General features: G+C 31.9%; 1 protein-coding gene across 1 annotated transcript; it reads left to right on the forward strand.

The window, feature by feature from the left end:
• Positions 1–365: 365 nt before the first annotated feature.
• LOC127739104 (proprotein convertase subtilisin/kexin type 6-like) lies at positions 366–20,053 on the forward strand. Its single transcript, XM_052250695.1, has 15 exons — positions 366–616; positions 3,764–3,880; positions 4,587–4,667; positions 5,937–6,065; positions 6,458–6,522; positions 7,225–7,313; positions 8,606–8,781; positions 10,355–10,558; positions 11,276–11,379; positions 11,582–11,691; positions 12,985–13,102; positions 16,268–16,581; positions 17,793–17,849; positions 18,706–18,825; positions 19,642–20,053. Exons 1-15 carry the CDS (start codon positions 449–451, stop codon positions 19,788–19,790), a joined length of 2,001 nt encoding a protein of 666 aa, XP_052106655.1. The 5' UTR covers positions 366–448; the 3' UTR covers positions 19,791–20,053.
• The last annotated feature ends 2,543 nt before the right edge of the window (positions 20,054–22,596 follow it).

Raw genomic sequence — 22,596 nt, forward strand, 5'->3', positions numbered from 1 at the left:
TTGCTGTCTGTATTGTATTTATTTTGCCTACATTCTTGTGGGTAAATTTCCGCAGCGTAATTCGAAAATTTTCGATCATTTGAAGCAAAAACATAATCAAGGTAACGTTAATTGTTCATGTCCGATTTTCACTATCACTGAACAATGTTTTTTTATATTTTGTTTCTTTATTTTTGCTTTTCTCCTATTTTTTTATAACCTTTTCGTTCTTTTTTTGTGTGTTTGCTTTATTTAAGTTTCTATCTCATTGACGTATACTCAACATATCATTTCATTCATATCGTTATGCATGACATAATGACTTTGGAACAATGTCTTTAAAATTTACCGTCAGGGTATTTCCATTTAGTTAACAGGTATTAATAAATGCAGTCATTCATAAAACATATATCATAAATTTGAATAACGGTAATTTAAATCACCAAACATAACCAGCACTGGATATATAATGAACGTATATTTGTTAACTCTCATGTTGTGTTGTTTAAAAATGTATTACAGTACACTAGTGTTTGATGGAGAGTTTACAGGTCGAGTTATAATAAACACAACCAACTCCGAAGGGTTTATTGATAGATTTACAAAGAGACACGCTGGATATATATTTCAAAGGAGGGTACGTCGTTTTATAAGCACGGATGAACTGTTTTGAGAACAGTTTTACTTTCTAATTCATATTTTATTGTATTAATATGTAAAATCGTTACAAGTAGATGTTTGAATCAAGAAAACGAAGTACATCTACTATACGTTCAAGCTCGTAGGACTTAGATCAACAACTGAGATAAGCCTGCCCAACTATCAAATGTAAAAATATAAAAATTGTAATGATGAAAAATATTTATATATAACAAATCAACGCGTATTCCTTGGAAAAAAAAGCATAACAAAAATACCAAACTCCAGGGTCAATTTAAAAAAGCGAAGTCCATACAAACTGACAAAATCTAACGTCGTATCAAATATACTGTATACATCCCTTCTTGTCCTTGATTAATAATATGCAGTTTTCTTTATAAAAAAGTGAAAGGTAGTAAAACCACATTAATAATCTTGTTTATATTGATTTAAAGTTTTCCATTCGTTCCGTGTATTTGACCCGTTTTGAATTTACCTTAGAGTTCGGTATTTTTGTTATACTTTCATACTTTATTTCTATCAGCTATTTGCTTAAAAAGCAAACATATCAAATAATAAAATAAACAGCTCTACAGTATACATGTATTACAAGTTTATACACTTTAAAAATAATGAATTGATGAAGCGGAGTTTGGAATACAAACATAACCGGAACGTATTACAAAAAGTGTAACCCGAGTCTCTCTCCTTTCGGATGTGGTTTCCTCAGTTTTTTTGTTTTACCTTAATGTTTATCTTCTCCATCCTTAGGTTTCAGTTGTTTGAGTTTGAGGGTTATTTATGATGGTAGAAAAGCGCTTCGGATGAACGAAATTAAAAAAGTGTTATTTTCTTTTATGTATGTGTTCATTTTCAGCTTCAATTGTTTTGGTCACCATGCAGTGATAAACATCATCATTATTTCGGTGTTATAATAAAAGAAAGGAAAGGGTGCAGGTTTAGAGATTAATTAATGATTAGAGGGAAATTTACGTATGAGTCGTTAGAACTAAGGGTACGTTATCTGTGATCATTACAAAAATATGTATCAGATTAATCAAAGATAAAATTAATTTGCATAAAGGCGCAAACATGTCATGGTTAGATTAATTCGGAATTAATAAATTTCCATCATAACATCAGAAGACGGATCCTAAAACCATAATATTCGTTAAATAACTAATAACATTCAATAGGTAGGGGATAGCAATGATATCATATCTTTGGTTCAGACATTGGAATAAGAACAAGTTTGAAACTTTTCCTCTGAAAAGTAAAAGGCAGAAAAATGGTTCAGTACAAAAGAGGAAAAACGACAGTTTAATACAGCAATTTTTACTAACACTCTTGACAATTTTTAAATATACTTTTGTATGTTGTATAAAACCGTTTCTAGCCCTTTCGATACACCATGTTTTTATGTGTTTGGTCTCATCGTCCTTTACTAATGCTTATGATTGAGACGTCCTTATACTAATGATGGGAAACCCAAACAAATTTTTAATGGAAACGTAATTGGGGAAGAGATTAACGCAGTTATTCACTAATTCACATGGATACAGGGATACAGGTACTTATAAATTGAACGTATTCCTGGTAGCAAATCATCACGTTAACATGGTAAATGACAGTCATCTTTCCGACAAAGATTTCAAAATAATGCAATCAATAATGGGGGAAAAGTCAGTAAGGCTCTTATGTGGTCAGTTTTTATAATTTTTAAAAAAGTGATAAATGATATAAGAATTCCCGAAACACCTACTTTAAAGGTTCTCATTAAAAGAGAACTCAATTTCCTATTAAACGAAAATATGAAATAGCTAGACATGATGTAAAAAAATTTCACCAATATTGATTCGCTACTGTCCTCAAAGGGAAAGATAACATAAACTTAAAAAAAATCTAAATCAGTATTTTTAGTTGTTTTTTTTTTTTTTTTTTTTTTGCAAAAAATTCAGTATGAATAAGATCTAACCACTCTCAAAGTATATCAGAATGCTGTTCTCCTGGTAATTTTTGAACAGTTCTACCATAGAACCGATTTGGACAGTCGTTACCTAGAGCAAAATATAACATATATTACCAAGAAGTGTTTTGCAATTTTCAAACCCAGACAGAACAGTTTTGGATATTTGAGACCGAAACAGAATAGGTTTGAACAATTCTAACATAGATAAGATACTAAAATTTTCACCCTAAAATTATTTTTTTTAACAATTTTTCCTTGCATTTATTTTTACAGCTCTACCTTAGAACATATCCTGAAAGTTGTTTCTCTGGATATTTTTTGTAAAGCTCTATTAATTTATTGATTTGATATAAAAAAAAAAAAAGTTTAGTTATTATCTTCCGATACTTGATTTCATTTTTTTTTTTCATTTTTTTTTATTTTATCTTAATCAAGACAGAATATCCAAAAACATAGTAAGAACTGATCATAGCTGTAGAGATGATAGTGACGTCATGACATGGCAAATGTTGTCATTTTTGTATAAATAACATGAATTTATGTATATGTAGGTATCTACTGAATACCAACTTATATATGGTGCAATTTTACAGTAAAGAAGTTCTCAAAACTTTCACATTCATATGTCAATTAATTTCTTGAGAAGCTCTTTTTGGCTCAAACATAAAAAAAAATTTGGCCAAGGATGTAAATAAAGGCAACAGTAGTATACCGCTGTTCAATAGTCATAAATCGATTAAGCGAAAACAAATCCGGGTTACAAACTAAAACCGAGGCAAACACATCAACTATAAGAGGAAAACAACGGAACAACAGTATTTAATGTCTTTGCTCTTTTAGATACGCGAATGAGTACTGCTGTTTCGATGAGACCTTTTGACGGAATACGGAAAATATAACAAACGGACAGAGCAGCTCGAGAGGATATAAATAAAAAAAATACCGAAATCCAAGATAAATTCAAAAATGGAAGTCTGTAAAAACTGACAAAATCAACGTTATCAACCAACGAACTAGTGAAAATCAACTGTCATATTCCGGACTTGGTTCATGCATTTTCGAATAAAAAATTGTTGGTAAACCTGGTTGTATAGCTAGGTGGTTGTAATTGAAAAGGGCTCTCATTACAATGCGTTTTAATGAATATTTTCAACGGTACATATTTATTTCTTACAGTTCCAGATAGGAAGACACGAGTACTTTGTATTTGAAATAAATGAAACACAGCGCACACGTAAGATCAGCAAGCAGACAGAAGACTCCGACATTAAGAACTTAAAACTGGATTTGGAGGTACATTTATTTAATGATTGATGCAAATTAAAAACTGTTCTATAGGCTTCTGATTGGTGGTCTAGATTTCTGTATTCTTTAATTGTAAGGCAAGTGTTTCTCTATTTTTGATATTTGTCCCATTCATTCCGTTTATCTCTATTATTTAATACCCATCCACACCCTCATAAAGCGCAATTATTTTATAAATCTTTAATATTCATGCACCATTTGGAAATAAAATCAGTACATTTACAATGTATATGTTTCAAAGTAGTTATAAATCTACACATAATACAATAGATTAATAATAAAAACAAAATTTTACAGAAAACTTTTGTTATTTTTTTTTTTCAATCCCTCTAAAACATAAGTATTTAAATTTCGTTGTTTGGAGTTTAAGTTGTAGCACATTCAAATCAGACTTTGACATCTATATTTATTTTATTTCAATGACTACTATGGTGTTTTCAATATGAAAAGTACAATGTATCAAAGTATATAATATTAAATCCTATGATTGTGTCAACGCAGACGTACGTCATTTTGCAATAGACACGGTATCAATTTCACTGATTGGGATCGTATACATACATGTGTTAATTATGACCTTTAAACTTTTTGTTTGTTTACTTTTGTCAGACATTACGTATATTTGTACTTAAATTACAAATTACTTAATGTTTGATCTGGTTTATGTAAAGTGCAGTATTATTCACTATTTTAGGTAGATTTTGTTAAACAAGAAAAAAGATTCATTAGAGTGCCGAAGACAGCAGACACAGAATGGTCTAATCTGTGGCACTTGGTAAGATGGATAATAGTAGAGTTTACCCCGTTATGACTTTTACATTTTTTTTTTATGAAAATTTAATAGTTTACTGACGAACTAGATTTACAATTATCAGAAGATAACAAATTCCAGCAATCATTTTTCAAGAGACGGTTTTGATGTTTTAGTTGAATGAAATATAATTAAGATAAAGGAGTAGGGGCAATACGACCCTTATTTGGTTCAAATATTAGTGCAAATTGATAAGTTATTATAGATGTTCTTTACTTTGTCCAAATTACACTAAGATACAAGGTGTTCAGAAAATAAAAACAAATTTCATATTTAACGAGTTACTATGGCAACAAACTATGACAAAAAGTGTATATTTTGTAAAATTTCTTGACTTTCCTTTCCTTTTACGTCAACTTTTAAGTATATATTAGTTTGGAAAAGTATGTGCGCACCCAAGAAACAACTTTATATTTGGTTAGAATATGTCAATGGTTATAATAAAGCTTCTCTTCAATTATGTTGTTGTGTCTTCCCTACGCACATTGTTTCCACAAAGGAAATATTGACGGAAAACTACATAAAGTAAGCAGTTTTCTTTGTTTTCATGAAAAAAGTGCACATTATGATGTAATTGGAACGTCATATCATAAAAAATGATATCTAAATCATTTATATTTCTTGTTTTTGTTTCCAAACATTATGAGAAAATTTGAAATAGTTCTCAAACTTTATTTTCTTGGGCCAAAACCGGGCCTTAATGCCCCTACTCCTAACCAGATTTTAACGGTTTGTTTGTCCTTTTTATATTCATAATCCACCTGATAAATCTTCAATCCATCAAAGTTTACCATTCAAACATCGCAATGAAGTTTTTTTCTGAAACCTTTTATTATCACTTCATCTGGACAAATTATTAAAACGATCGCCGACATTATCTTATTTATTGTATCTTATATAGACATGTAGAAACTTGTTTCTTGTTCATATTCGACAAAAACATTAAGTATGCGTGTAACAGTAATGTATTGTTATTGCTGTGTGTCTTTTCGTCATTTTTCATTTTTTTGCTATTGTGTTGTCTGTATTTATTAAACTTATTAATTTCGATTACCCCGTTGGTATCTTCTTTTATGTGTCATGCCTTTGAGGCAACATATACGAATATTATCTCTCTACTAATCATATGTCTTGAACACATAAAAGGACGATTACTATTATTATCTTATTCTTAATTATATCTATATTCACTGCATAATTCATTTTGTTTTAATTTTATTCAATATTTTACAGAATGATGCGGTATCGCCTTCTATGAAAGTCAACGAAGCTTGGAATGCTGGATTTACCGGAAATGGAATAAAAATTGCTATCCTTGACGACGGTTTACAGACCGATCATACTGATTTAAACTCAAATGTGGTATATAGAATTATTCTATTGTCAGTAAAAAAAAAGATAATGATTAGTCTAAGCATAAAGAATCCGCTATCGCTTCGGGCAATAACTTGACTACTCGTGCAGAAAAACTATATGGCAACTGTTGTTACCAGCCTTTTTTTGTTACATTTGTTTTGTTTCTAATACATGCCACATGCGTAGCAAAAAAAGGTAGAAAATACATACAAAGTCCTTGGTTTGACGTAGGGCAAAGACTGAAATGTCGACCTCCTGCACTCTATGGAGGTTCCTACCACAAGACTATAAAAAAAGGAAATGCAGAACAAATCATCAATAAAGATCAAGGTTTGTGTGTTTATACAAATATGTTTTCACGTTTATACACGGTCGTCTCATTTGTGTTTTACTTTCAGGACACAGTTAACGATTACGACTACCAAAGTACGGATGATGATCCGACACCAGATGTTGGAAGCAGGTAGGGAAATAGAAGCTATTAAACCTATGAAGTTGATAACAAACATAAAATGTGCATATTATAAAATAAGGGTTATGTAAACAAAATATCACCGTGTTTGTATGAAGCCCAGAAATGGAGAGGACAACGTTTACTGAGTCACTTGACAATACTGCTAATATTAAAAGTGTGATATTTCTTATAATGTTCTGATATTTCGAATTACTTAGTATATAATCTTACACGAAGCTCTGTGTCTTCTCTGCTGTTTTACTTATATGAATGTGTAATTAGTTAACAGAGCAATCAGTACATCTCAATACAATTTAAACGGTATTCTGTATGACGAGAAAGAGACGCAACAATGACAAAATAGGCAGGTTTTTTTTGTTGCTTATCTTATGTCATGAATACGTCAATACACTTTAAACGGTATTCTGTATGACGAGAAAGAAACGCACCAATGACAAAATAGGCAGTTTTTTTTGTTTTTTTTTGCTTATCTTATGTCATGAATACGTCACTGAGACGTTTAAAGATGATTGTATGTATATTTTAAGTTCGTTGATGTTTAATGTAAAAGAAGATAATAATTTCACTTATACGCTTTGACTCGTGTTAGTTTTCGAATACCAAACGCCGTGGATATTAATCGTGTTTATCTTTTTTCAAAAAGTGAATCCATTACTTACCATGTTGTTAATACGCTCTAAATAATTGTAGTCATGGTACAAAAGTGGCAGGTTTTATAGCTGCAGAAAAGGATAACAACGAATGTACCGTTGGGATAGCATATGAATCTACTATAATAGGTAATTATGAATTGTTAAATGACACTCATATAATTACTAGACTACTAGTATAATATCAAAATGCCAGATGATATGTATATTACTGACTGTGTCTAATTCCTTATCTCGTCATTTTTACTGAATTCGTAAGGCGAATGATTCGTGGATCAAAAACGACGTCTACCATGTCCGCGCACCTGGTTTCGTTTTTTGAAATAGTTTTGTGAGTATTCATGAAACCCCGAATCCTCATACACCTACACCTTTGTTTTTGACCAGAGGAGTATCGTTAAATAAAGGCAACATAAGTATACCGCTGTTCAATAGTCATTATTCGATTAAGCGAAAACAAATCCGGGTAACAAACTAAAAGTGAGAGAAACACATCAACTATAAGAGGAAAACAACGGAACAATAGAAACACTGAATTACCACAAAAGCACACGTCAACATACATAGAAACGGACTATCTGATAACAACTGCCATATTCCTGACTTGGTACAGGACATTTTAAGAAAAAATGGTGGGCTGAACCTGGTTTTATGGATAGCCATAAAACGCACGAGACATATCACTGACCCTATCACGTCTATTGATATGTTTGAAAAAAACAAAGCTACTGGTAAGAATACTACATTTTGGGCTCATTTGGCCTGTGTACTGATCAAACATAAGATAAGCTTTTGTTAGCAACCTACTTAACAATTTATTTAAAAATGTCTTTATGATGCAGTTGGAACGTGACGTCATTGAGGTGAAGGCATACTTCCGATTTACATAATTTACTCAAAAAGTAGGCTAATTTCAAATATATTTTGGCTTAAGAAGAGTACAGCACAATCGTTCACAAAAATAATGATTTGTCGGCATAAACTCACAAGAATATCTTATATCTTTTTGGCCGCGTTGTTCTGACAGTTTTACCCTACGACAGTTTAGGGTAGAACTGTTCTAAATCATTTTAGAACAATTATATGACAGATTTTTTTTACATTTCAAAAGATAGGTTTGATTTTATCCTTTTTGTTGGTACGGCAATAGTCTTTACCTGACCATTTAAATTCCAAAAAATCAGTAATATTCATCAATCCTTTGCCACATATGTTTTTGTCATTAATAAATAAATTTGATAATATTATCTGCCAGATTTGATGTCAAAATGACACCTAATTTTGGCTTGTATATACTAATGCATATTATTGTTTACATCAAGCATTGTCTTCTCATCTCTCACCAAGAGCGAGAGAGAAATTTGAGTTGTAACAAGAAAGTTTCATTTCCGCCGTAAGTACGACTTTACTTTCCATTGAAGGTGTTCGAATTCTTGGTACTTACGGATTGACAGACTCACAAGAAGCACAGGCACTCAACCATCATCTAAACGGTGGTGTAGATATTTATTCAAACAGCTGGGGTCCTACAGATGGCTATGGATTTTCTAGACCTGACACACTCAGTGAAAGCGCCCTTCAAGACGGAATTACTAATGTATGCATAATAAACAGTTTTTGCTGACAGTAACAATTATCGCATTTGTTGGGAAATAAGTCATTATTTGTGAAAATCTATTGCCAAAGATTGTAACAGTTCGACGTCGGCCATTTTGCTTTTTTCAGCTTCTCTGACTTTTTCCTTATCAATCAACACCACGATTTTTTTACCTTAAACTTGTCACACGTTTCGAATTTAACAGACAAATTTAGCTGCAGCTGATTTAAAAAAAAAGCTATCAGCAATAAACTTATCAATAAAAGATTTGATCACAACGGCTTAACATGTCACTTAAATGAGTCTTATTACAACTTTAGCAACATATATGTGTTTTGAATTAATGACGTGGATCACAATTGTTTTAGCGTTTCTATCTTAAACATAGTTTACATATTAACTTAAACTGTCAATAACGAATCTATTTTTCTTCTACTTTCTAAACAACAACCTACAATGTTACGTAAAGCTTTTGAATTTATTAATCTAGACCGAAAATATCCAATCAACTGATTGAAGACAAATCCCGAACTGCTGATATTTTTAGCAAAGTGTTATTGTCTGTGAAATAATTTTGCAGTATCCTTAAATGTAAATAAAAAGATTAATTCCAACTGAGCGTTCATTTATTTAAATGTTGATTATGAAATAGAGATGTGGCTTAAATGTACACTCGGACCTAAGATTAAATGTGGAGCAAGATCTGCTTACCCTTCCGGAGCACCTGAGATCACCCCCAGTTTTTGGTGGGGTTCGTGTTGTTCAGTCTTTAGTTTTCTATGTTGTGTTTTGTGTACTATTGTTTGTCTGTTTGTCTTTTTCTGTTATAGTCATAGAGTTGTCAGTTTATTTTCGACTTATGAGTTTGAATATCCCTTGGTATCTTTCGCTTCTCTTTTACATGTTATGAACGATCTGAATTAAACACGAGAACATTACGCTGCAAATTTAATTTTAAGTTGTTTGTCACAATATTATAAGTTGTTTAAAAAAAAGTTGAATAAGGCGAAAACAAATATCGTTTTGCGAAAGGACTGTCGAAAAATAATAGTGACCCAGGGGAAACGACTGTCATACAAGTGACAGTTTCAGCTAGCTATAAAAACAAGGTTTAATCCACCATTTTCTACATAGGGAAATGGCCTCTACCAGACAGAAATATTGTGTTTGAGCTTTTGATTCATTTCAAAAGGGACTTTCCGTTTTTTGAATTTTCTTTGGCGTGTGTTATTTAACTTTTTACTAACAAAGCAATGCATTGCGGTTTGAATCTGTTAAAGTGACATGTTAGTTTAAACAACACTTAAACATGTTCAATTATTCAGATATCTCCGCTATTCATTAGACTATATTAGGAGCTAATAAGGAAAAAACACAGATGACCAATATCAAAGTTTTTTTTTTTGTAAACACGAAAAACGTTTGCAAATATTACCGTATTAACTAGTTTTAAAAACTACTGAAAATTAACTCAAAGTACTTTATATGCTTTGATATAAACCAAGTCCTCTATGTCTTCATACACTTCAGTTTTTTAGTTATGTTATTCTACGTTTGTAACTCTTATCAACAGGGCAGAGGTGGCAAAGGCGTTATTTATACATGGGCAGCAGGTAATGGCGAAACAAGCGATAACTGTAATGGAGACGGATATGTAAATAGCATCTACACCATTGGTGTAACAAGTGTAGAAGAAGGACAAAATGCATGGTACTCTGAAGTCTGCGCAGCTGCATTAGTAGCGACTTACGGTGGAAGTAGCAACAATCGATATTTAGTAAGAGTTTATGACGTATTGGTATAGATATTCTTTATGCTGAATTTTTGTCCATTTTTGAAGATTACAAAATCATTGTCGAAAACTAGAACAAATTTACCACAAATATAATATCACCTCTACGAAAAAAAATTCAGTAATTTTCATACAATACTGAAAATGAATCTTACGAAGTACTGAAAACATCGCCATGGGCTGTTTATGAGGGTATTATTAACCAATATTTCGTACATTTCAACTAAAACAAGCAGGGTTCTTATTTGCGATGTGTTTAAACAGAAAAGAGTAGATACCACGTAACAATGCGAACAAATCTTTGAAGAAATACCGACACCAATAAGTTACGGGGAACTGTGTTTACTAAAAGGCTAACAGTTTATTTTTGATAGATGATACTTTTGTGTTGCTATTGATAAAATCCTATAAATATAGCACATTTTGACGTTTCGAAGTAATTGTTTGTTTTTTTTAAGCAAGTTTTAAATTTTTACTGCGTAACAGTATTTAAATTCCCGACCAGTTATGATTCTTAAAGTAACAGTCCTTGTAGTATATGGATATATACATTTATCTGAATTCCACAATGTAATTATTTTTTGTTGTAAACCAAACCATTGTTATTCAAAGAAATATGCTGAGTCAAACATTTCTATACTGGCGTATTAAGCATGACAACTAAATCATAAAGTCTTTAAATATATTCTTATTATTTCAAAGACTTCAACGACAACTTCCTCCGGATGTACAAGTGATGGTCTACAGGGTACATCGTTTTCAACACCTATCGCTTCTGGTATCATTGCGTTAGCCCTCCAAGCAAAGTGAGTCCCTTTTTATCAATTAGACTGGTGAAATGCAACCGAACACTATTAAGAATCATTTGAAACTTCAAAATTTGTTTTGAAATTTAGGATTATCTCATTTAAAAAAAAACTTTTAACTCAACCAGTAATTTTATTCTTTAAATAACATCTTTTTGACACAAATACAATGTAGAAATCATCATTTTTCTTTCTGTTTTAGTTCTGCGCTCACGTGGAGAGATATTCAGCATATGCTTGTTCTGACGTCAACTAGAAATGGATTTACAGATTCGTATTCTAGTTGGAAAACAAATGGAGGGGGAAAAGAATGTATGTTTTTTACTTTCTTAACTAATTAACACATGTTGCATTACAGTTTAATAGAACAGAAAATACAAAACATCTGCTAGAAAACTAGGACTCATGTACTTGCGTAGCTTGAACGACAAAGCTTAACAGTCAAGTTAAATCATATAAAGGTTAATATCTGCTGAAAAACTAGGACTCATGTACTTGCGTAGTTTGAATGAAACAATTTGGTTGTAAAGTATAATCAAATATGATTGATATCTGCTAAATAACCAAAAACCGTTTATTCGTATTGAATAAATGACATAGTTAGACTATCAAGTTTATTCTGGTTTATATCTGTTAAGAAAATCAGGAATCATTTACTTGCAACGTTGAATGACACCGTTTGTCTTCAAGTTGACTCATTTGATAATAAGCATATGCTAAGAATCAAGAATTCATGAACTCACATGATATAAACGAAATATTGTGGCTGTTAAATTAAATCAAGGATAGCAGTAGTTGATAGGTAACCAGGACACATATACTCCTACAGTTTTAATTACACAGTTTGACTGTTATGTTTAAACATTAAATTGTTAACTTCTTAAAAACAATTATAAGATAAGTAATTTTCTTTTATAACAACTAATCACCGGTAAAATTTAAACTGGTTTATTTTGACAGTTATGTTAAATAAAATTGCTTGTTATATGTAAACTGTACCGCCTAGTTGGGGGTTTTTTACGGAGCTTTTGGTAAGTTTCAACTTTAAAGGTCCGACGCATTCGGGATTTTTTTTTTTCATACGTTCTTTTTTCTATTCTTTTTTCTTTCTTTCCGTATTTGTTTCAATAATTGAATGAGCACAATATTTCAATAAAAATATAAAAGTGTAAGGTAAACTGCTTATATTTTGTCCTATTTGACAAACGTCAACGTTTACTAATAATATTGACGGTACTAATTTCATGCACTAGATGTGCATTTCTATGATAGATTTATTTTCGACAATAAATGTGCTCGTGAGGCCAAGACGTTGAAAATCGAAACCTTTTTAAACATGTTAAATGAAATGAAAAGCTGAATACCAAAAAAAGACAAAAAGCAAAAGCCAGGTAAGGAATCAGAGTTTGCACGAGAGAGATCTGAAAGAAGTTAGCATTTTTTCTACTGTAAGCCAAATAATACTGTTAAATTATTTATCTGTGTAAAACAAACCACTCCCGGAATAGAATTATGTTCCTGATATCTTATTCAATGCTAGAAATTATGTATGTAAAAACGACAATTATCTCTGGATTGTAATCAGTAGTTTTTGTTCTGATACAGATAGTCAAGTTCTTGGGTTTGGTTTGATGGACGCTGAAGCAATGGTAACTCAGGCTGCCAGTTGGACGAAAGTTCCGACACAACAAACATGCACAACATCAACGTTCACAGGAACCGGGTAAATCTTACTACATGAATAAATGTTTAAACTTATTCATACCTTAAAAATATCAGCTGTGCGCACAGAACTTGCAAATTACAAAAACATCCATCGAATTAGTTGAACTGACATCTGAGACAAATATCCATGCATTTATATTTGAAGAAAAGACAGATAAATTCAAACTAATTTTATTTTTGACAAAAGCATTTGGTCCTACACAATCCCAAGTCTTTGGTCTTGATAATCTTTCAGTTTGTGTCAAAAGTTTCTTAATGTCGTCCTAAACCTAGAATGAGCTTTTGATAGCTTATAGATATAAGAAGATGTGGTATGAGTGCCAATGAGACAACTCTCCATCCAAGTCACAATTTGTAAAAGTAAACCATTATAGGTCAAAGTACAGCCTTCAACACGGAGCCTTGGCTCACACCGAACAGCAAGCTATAAAGGGCCCTTAAAATGACTAGTGTAAAACCATATTAACATGATATACTTCTTGATCAACGGTATAAAACATTGATTCAGAAGATTAGAAATGACACCAAAAACCATTTATAATTATCCGTAACTTTAAAATAAAATGATCTATGAATTTACATAAAGAAGTAAAACATCATTGGAACAGTGGTGATGGTTCAAAGTAAATGTATATCCAGAAAAACACATTCCAGTAGCGTAATGTTCATTTGTTATCCGTTAGCGTTTTCTACCATGTTTGGCTCTTCAGACAGAACGAATCACTGTTGTCGATGATTTGAAATGATGTTAACGTCATTTTAAAGCATGTACTGTTTTATAACGGAATATGTTAAAAACATATTAATTTGGGTTAATTAGTTTAATTATATATTCTTTTTAGACGTTTTCGTATAATTGAATTATCTTTCAAAAATTTTAAGTAGGGGAAATTCTTAAAGGGTAAATCGGTCTCTCTAAATCTCCGAACTGATTCGAACTTGCGTTGGTAATTTTCAAAGTGTGGTGCTTGACGTCTACTGTTCATACAATGTGACGCATAGTCTATTCATATGTTTAAGTTTCAAATTAACCAATCAAATGCTGACTGTTAAACACTAAACATGTATTTTAGCCCATGCAATAACTGCCGTTTCTGAACCCCCCAAAATATTAGTTTCAATCTCACGCAAAAGTGACTAAATACATACAAATCCTTACTAAAATACGGCAATGTGAACTTTTTATTTCTATGTAGCAACCTCCTAGCAGATGATGTAAATGGGGTTAATATCTCACTGTTGATATAAAAATAAGAAGATGTGGTATGATTGCCAATGAGACAACTCTCCAACGGAGACCAAATGACATAGAAGTTTACAAGTATAGGTAAAGGTACGGACTTCAACAATGAGCAAATCTAATACCGCATAGTCAGCTATAGATGGCCCAGAAATGACAAATGTAAAACAATTCAAACGAGATGACTAACGGCCTGATTTATGTACAAATCAATGAACGGAAAAAAAATATGATATACAGCAACAAACGGCAACCACTGAAATACAAGCTCTTGACATGGGACAGGCACATGCAGAATGTGGCAGGGTTACACTAGTTTGTTGGCGACAAACCCTCCCCTAACCTTGGACAATGGTGTAACAGTACAACATAAGAACAAACTATTCCAGACCTATTGTTTTATGTCATGATTTCATTGATAGAATATTTCTTCTAACAAGGAAGCTATTGAACCAAGGGTTACCAAGTGCTTAAGTCGAAGTCATCCTTTCAAGAATTAACGGACGCAGTCACGTGCTTGTTTACCGTTATGGAATATCTGTGTCACAGATGCCGACGGATATTTTCTTACTGTAGTAACCACAGTACTGTTCCTCGATTGTGATATAAACGAATGAGACTTAACACAAAAAGTGTGCTTACCATGAGCAACATGACCAGACTATCAGAATATGTGTACCATTCCGTAGCACCTGGGAGCGCCCTTAGAATTGCTAGGCTCATGCAGTAGTTTTTTTTTTATTTTGTGTTTGTTAAACTTGTTTGTCTTTTCATTATCTTTTATTTTCGTTTTAGGCTATGGTCTTGTCAGTTGATATCGACTAATTATGCATGTCCTCTTGGTATCTGATGCATCTTTTTTTTTCAGACTGATCTCAAAGATCGGGAAAATGTCATAGCAATTTCTAGCTATAGTATGTTATGTGTTTTGGTTTATGAATTATTATTTTCTGTGTTATGTTCCCTTCCCTTATGTCTTCTAAAGAACCCAGTAGAAACTTAAAATAATATGAAAAGTCTGATAATATAAATAGACTGATCGATTTTCTTTAATTGTTATAATCATCGCTTTCTCTGGAAAATGACTGTGTCGGATCTGGGGTGTGGTGGGTGTTTTTGGTTCGTTCCTATTGTTGGTAACGTTTGATGTGGTCGGTTTTTGGACTTCCCCTTTTTGGGGTTACCTTGAAGTTTGGTATTTTTGTTATATACTTTTTTTAAAAGTGGTTGTGAGTAATTACTATTTTTTTGTTCAAGTTTTGTATCGACATACTGGACTTCATTGAAAGGAGGAATATATCAAAGTGAGATGTTGATGTATTAATTTAACCATTTTTTGTTAAACTTCCTCTTATCTAAATATACATTTATGTTATATATTTCATTTTGTCATCCGAATATTTTGCATTTACCTTTTTAATTTGTCGGACCTGTATACGGCAATACTTATCTTTGTCCAGTGCCCCGAAAATCAACTCCTAATAAGTATGTTATGAAACTGTTGCTGAATCCCTACCATTAATGCCTTTAATCACTTTTTACATTACCTATTTTGCCCTCGCTTCCCTTGCGATCCCCAGTATCAATATTTCGTAAATATTTAATATATTTTGCAAATATGTACTATACACATACTATAAAAGTTGTGTTGATGATTACTAATGAGACAACTATTCACTACAAACCAAAGTATGTGGATGTTCCTCCAACTTTGTTTACGTTCTGATTTACATGTTTCTTCTTCTTCTTTTTTTTTGCCCTATTCGAATGACTGACAATAATATTGATTATTCAGGAGTCGATAGTCAATTTTGCTCGCTGTACACCTAGCTTTGTCAGTTTGTTTAATATATTAAAATTGTTCGCTTTGAACAAAGAATTAGCATTAAAGAAACATAAAATGTCTTTTAAACTTTTTTGCAGATCAACGTCTGGTTCATCCTACACAACAGACATAAGATCGATCTCAACTTCCGATTGTTCTTCAATAGATTATTTAGAACATGTGACAATTGACATATCTTTCTCATACACTCGATACCGAGGTGTGACGGAATTTTACCTGGTGTCACCTTCAGGAACAGAGAGCCATTTAATGCATTATAGATATGATGACGCTATTGCTTTTTCCTCAGCTGGTTCATTATCATGGACATTTATGTCAGTTCATTTTTGGAGAGAAACTCCAATTGGACAATGGACCTTAAAATCTAAATCGTACGGGGGCCTCTCAGTTGGTGAGTTCACTTTATTTTTTCTGATTGTCTTTGATTAAATATTCAACTGGTGATTTTGTTCTATCGCTAAGCATTATTCTTTTTATTATTAGTTGTTCTTCACGAGATTAGTTTCAAACTTAGCTATATCCTACAATGAACTGATCACTGTTAATCGAAGAATATTGTATTGTTTAGCAAGAATAACTCAATGTTTGATTTGGAATAAAACAAAACATGTTGTGTGTGAAAGATGAATTGTTTTTCAACAGCATATTCTACGATAAACACTGACATTTAAAGAAACGTTATATAAATGCACAAATGTGCACATAGAAAGACTTGAAAGTAAACATTTAAATTACACACATATTAAACCAAATGTTATGTTCCATAGTCACTACCAACGTCTTTTTGCATCAAGATAATAAGTAATTAGGTCTTTAAACCTAAATTGGTAACATTAGTCCATACACACGTATGAATTTAAATGGCGCAATCGATGTCAATAGGAATATCTGAAACCACTCGATTAGCTTTATTGCCGAAACGTACATAGAAATTGAAAGAGATGTACAGTTTTAATAATCGCATATCAGTTTCAGTAAGAACATAGACTATTTGGGTTAATTTCTGATAGTACGTACTAATTAGGAAGGAATTTAGACAACATAACCCACTTGTATTTTCTCCTGTTCATTGTCTTTGAGGTTTCAGTAGCGTTCATAGAGTAGAAAAACGAAATGTATTGAAAATCAAGCAACGTTTTAAAATGTTTTATGTTATAATTGAAAATTAACGAAAACAATATTTTTTACTAGAGTGGGTACCTTTAGAAACGGGTAATATATATAACAATAGCAACATGAAGGGTGCCACATGTGGAGAAGGATCTACTCGTCCTTCTGTACCAATATAGATCATTGCCTTTTTTGGGAGAGTTATGTTGCTAACACTATAGCTTTTTTATATAAAATAGTGCTTTGTCGAGTTTGAAGTATCTTTAAATAATGTTATAAGTACTAGTTGTATTTAAGTAGTACAATATTGAAATTATTCTTGAGGTGTTTGTTTTTTTTTTTTTTAAACTTCCTTTATCATTGACTAATGCGGAACAGAGATGGCGTAAGTGTGGTCTGCCGACAAGGGACATGTATACTCCTATCACAGTCAATGGGTACAATCAAACATGAACGATTTCATCAAAGTGTTTTAAAATTGATATATTTCAGTAACTGTCGGTACTTGGTCGATCACGTTTTACGGAACGTCCACAGATCCTCTTCCTAGTAAGTTAAATAAAACTAACCAAGGATATACATTAAAACACTCCCTCACGAAAGCACATTTGTATATATATAATGTCAATGATCGTAGATAATGCCTCAAAGCAAAGACAAAAAGATAACACAATGGTAACATACAGTTTTAAACAAAGCACATGTGCCTTAAAGAATTGTACTATCATTTTTTTCACTATCGTGTATTGTGAAAAAAAAACTTGAAATTCACATAGCAAATTAGATTGCATTATTTGTATTCAAAATCCTGGAATCGTAAAGATCATTGTATTCAAACAATATTTTCTAATACGAAACCAGAGTTAACATAAGACACTGTGAACACAAAAAACAGTCATGATTTAAATATTTTAAGTTAAGAAAAAACGGGTTACACCATCAAATACATGTAATAGCTTAGGGGGAAATATGCTCATGTTTAGATATATTTCAAAACAAAATATGTGTTTAACTTATTTGTTGTATTTATCCTGCATCAAAATATGTACAGAACTGCAGGTCAGTAATTTGTTACGACCAGCGATTTTCTAGTGTTTGGAATAAGACATATAGCTTGCTATAAAACCAGGTTTAATCCACAATTTTCTACACAAGAAAATGCCTGTATCAAGTCAGAAATATGACATTTATTTTACATTCGTTTGGTGTGTTTGAGCTTTCGATTTTGCCACTTGCTAAAGGTTTTCTGTTTTGAATTTTCCTTGGAGTTCGGTATTTTTGCTATTTTACTTTCTTAATGTAATAAAGAGACAAAAACGACTTGGTTTGTCGCCACATTCCATATGTTGTAAGTGCTTGACTATTCAGTTTCCTTAGTTAATCTAATCGATATTTCATGTTTTAGATATAGACCAATGTATATCAACACCATGTCAGAACAACGGGACTTGTACTAATAACGTCTATTCCTATAGTTGTCAGTGTCCTGATGATTATTCAGGGACAAACTGTCAGACCATTTCAAGTAAGTACATATTATACTATCGGTTTCAAATGTCAAGATTGTTACATAAAGAATTAATGCCCCGCAAAGACAAGTACAGACCCAACCTTAACATTGGCAATATTCTGTCCTGGTTGCTATTCATTAATAAACTACAAAACAACATGTATGTGTTGTAACGAACAAATATTTACCTTGAACAATATAGCGTGCAACTTCGTATGTACCTTACCTTCGGTTGTCCTGTTGGTTTTACGAGGACATGTTGTCAAACCAAGACCCGCATTTCTCGTTAGAAGTCGTTTCATTTTATTATGATTACCGGTCAGACCGAGAGAAGTAAGTACACATATCTTGATTTGTAAACAAGGATAAACGAACCACCAGACTGAGACATAAGGTCTAGACCAAACCATCCAGTTGACATTTGACTGTTCTGGTGTCTATAAGAGACCCGGTATAAGACCAGGAAATACAGACACAGATCACTTCAAGATGGTTATATAGAGAGAAACTGTCATACAAAGATACGCGGGTACATATCTAACCAAAAGTATTACAAATAGCATGACACATTCAGCATGCATATCTGATTATGAAATATGATTTCACAAAAGGTAAGGGGATGTCCATCGATATAATAACTAGACCTAGGCTTTTCATGAAATCAGGTACGAAATAATTTTTTTCATATTATCAGTTGTATTTCTTTGCATTTTAATGAATATAATCAATAATTTAATGAGTGATCAATATTGTTAACGGTGACAGCTAGTTATGATGTCATAACATATTTGGAAATACTATTATTGCAATAACATTTTCCATATTTTTCAGCCGATGATGATGGTACAAGTTCTACAATAGTAGTTGCTGCAGTAGGTGGTACTATTGGTGCAATTGTGGTTGGTGTCATTGTAGTTGCAGGTATAAAGTCCATTTCAGCTGGAGCAACAGTAGGCACTGCCGGTGGTGCAGTTGCATAACAATAGGAAATGACGATATCTAATAAACAACAAAATACACCATTAAAGTTGAATCGGGGTTATTCACTCGTGCAATTTATTTTATTTTTTATTTTTTTATTTTTTTGGTGTACTTGTGCTATTGTCAATTTTTGAATTAATGTCTTTCAGTTTTGCTTATGTTCTTTGTCTATAGAGTATCTATCTGACAATTAGTTTTCTGTGTGCACATAGTTGTTTATTTTTATATTGATTAAGATTATAACATAATTTTGACTGCTGTACCCTATAGTCAGAATTAGATTAAGCAAAAACAAATCCTGATAACAAACTTAAACCGAGGGAAACACATCAACAATAAGAGGAAAACCACGGGACAACAGAAACACTAAACTACAACAACAGCAAACGCCAACATACATAGAAACGGACTGTCTGAAAACAACTGCCATAATCCTGACTTGGTACAGGACATTTTAAAGATAGTCTTTGCACATTAGAAGAAGTGAAGATATAAAACAGACTTACGATAGCCGTGCGATCATTCTTGGAAATGAACTGCGTTTATGTTCACATTATAGTTCACTAGCTTTAGATTATAAACAGAGAAGTTGTTTGTACGTACATAAACGTAACATTTGAATTAAACTGCGGCAGGATTGAAACACCAAAACTGTTTATCTGTTAAAACCCGTCATTATTCATCAACCAGATAGAACATATCAAATCTTTTTTACTGTGCTTATTCAGTAGGCTTTGAGCTATTACTATACCAATTGCTCAAATAGTTTACCAAATTGCAGTTTGCATTTATCTCCACAAACTGCTCAACTGGTGAAATATTTCAAGTAATTGCTTCAGTGATAGGTTGTGTGCAGTGAAAAATATTATACTTACCAGTTTTTTTAAAACATCAGGTAATAACTGTCTATATCATTAAATTCAATCAAAATAATGACTTGGTATAGTATGAGGCACTGATTTATAAAGGTCTAACTTTGACATGAAAACTTCTATCCTAAATAAATTTCATAAATCATTAGTTCAAAGCATTGTTTTTTTTTTGTTAATTAATTCATAGCTTTGTTTTCTAACAGGAAGTTATTGCATAATTGTGATTTGGATATTTTTTCAAAGCAATTACTAATCTGCTAATAATAAAGGGAAATAATTTACATTATAATCAGCAAAATTGTGTTCTGTCAACTATCAACTTCTTTCATATTGACATTGTATGAGTAATTTGTTCTCAACATTATTTCTATCATTATTAAACTATTATCTTCTGTTCTTGAAAGAACACTCAAATCTATTTCTAAGATGATAAATTTGTGAAAAGAAAACTGTTGAAAATATATTATGGGACACATTCAAATTTGTTTTAAACATACTGATTCCTCTTTAAATTAAGAGAGTATCGTTAGCCCTGTAGTCAGCAATTCTGTGTTGACATGAATTTATTACCATGCATATGGTCAAAATTATGAATTATTTTTTTTGGCAAAAATTAGAATTGTTCAAAATACTAAGTTCTATCCCTGAGGATTGGTTTACTTATATGCAGTATTTGGCAAAACCTTTCGGAATTTTGTTTTCTCAATGCTCTTCAACTTTGTACTTAATAGCTATTTCAATGTCTTCTGTAGACAAAACCTGTATTTGGCGTACAAAATCATCAGCCTGGTATCTTTGATTAATTTTTTTTACAATGACTGAATAAAAATTATTTCCCTTTAATGCCAGCAGATCAGTAATTGTTAAAGTAAAAATTATCCAAATTACAATTACACAATAATTTCCTCTGTGAAAACAAAGCAATACATTATTGACTAGACAAACAGTCGTAAGAACTAATTATTTATAAAATGTCATTAGGATAGAAGTTTCCATGTTAAAGTCAGACCTTTTTCATTTTCATTACACATACATTAAATAACTGAAGTCGGATGGTAAGTATTATTTTTATTTCACTGCACGCACTACAAACTAACAAACTTTCACTGAAGCAATTAGCATGATTAGCTAAAATAGGTTGATCAGTTTGTGGAGATGAATTCAAACTGCAGTTTGGTAAACAATTTGTGCAATTGGTATTGTGATATACCAAAGCCTTCAGGATAAGCACAATAATAATTATAATGACCACAAGATGGGGTTGGTTTTATTTGTCGTTTAGTTGCTCTTTCGTGAATATTCAGCAATGCACTCTAAAAGAAAATTACTTAGAAATTTTCCAACCTATTTGAAGTAAATATATTACTTAAGAATGTCTTTACATTTACTTACTATAACTAGGTATTACTTACGACAAATAAACTAAGCAAATCTTGAGGTCAATATAAATATTAAAAAAAACATTTAATATGTTCTATCTGGGTGACGAATACGGGCTTATGTTAATGTGATAGCAATATGAACCTTGTATATTTTTTTTAAATTGTCTTCATAAGATAGTAGTCAGCGTGAATCAATGTCATCCAACACGAACAAACATGTCTGAATATTGGCTGACCAGTCCTTATTCTTACGTCTTACTGTTGCAGGTTTGGGGAGAAGCAACATGTTTGCCAATTTTTATGTCTGGAATATGACGACCGCTTTTCACTCGTTCCGATGGAGTTTGGTATATTTGTTATATATATTTTTTTTGTAATTTTCTTGAAACCGAAATCACAACCTTCCGCACTTGCGACGAGCACTATACTACATGCTAGACCATTCAGGTGGTGTCGAACTCTAATTCTCGTTTGCAATGCCAAATACAAAATGCCCATCCCAAGTGATTAAACAATCTCAAATCATAATGTAATATATTGAAAGTCTATTA

Source organism: Mytilus californianus, unplaced genomic scaffold, assembly GCF_021869535.1.
Source record: "Mytilus californianus isolate M0D057914Y unplaced genomic scaffold, xbMytCali1.0.p SCAF_4, whole genome shotgun sequence".
In the NCBI taxonomy this organism is placed as follows: domain Eukaryota; kingdom Metazoa; phylum Mollusca; class Bivalvia; order Mytilida; family Mytilidae; genus Mytilus; species Mytilus californianus.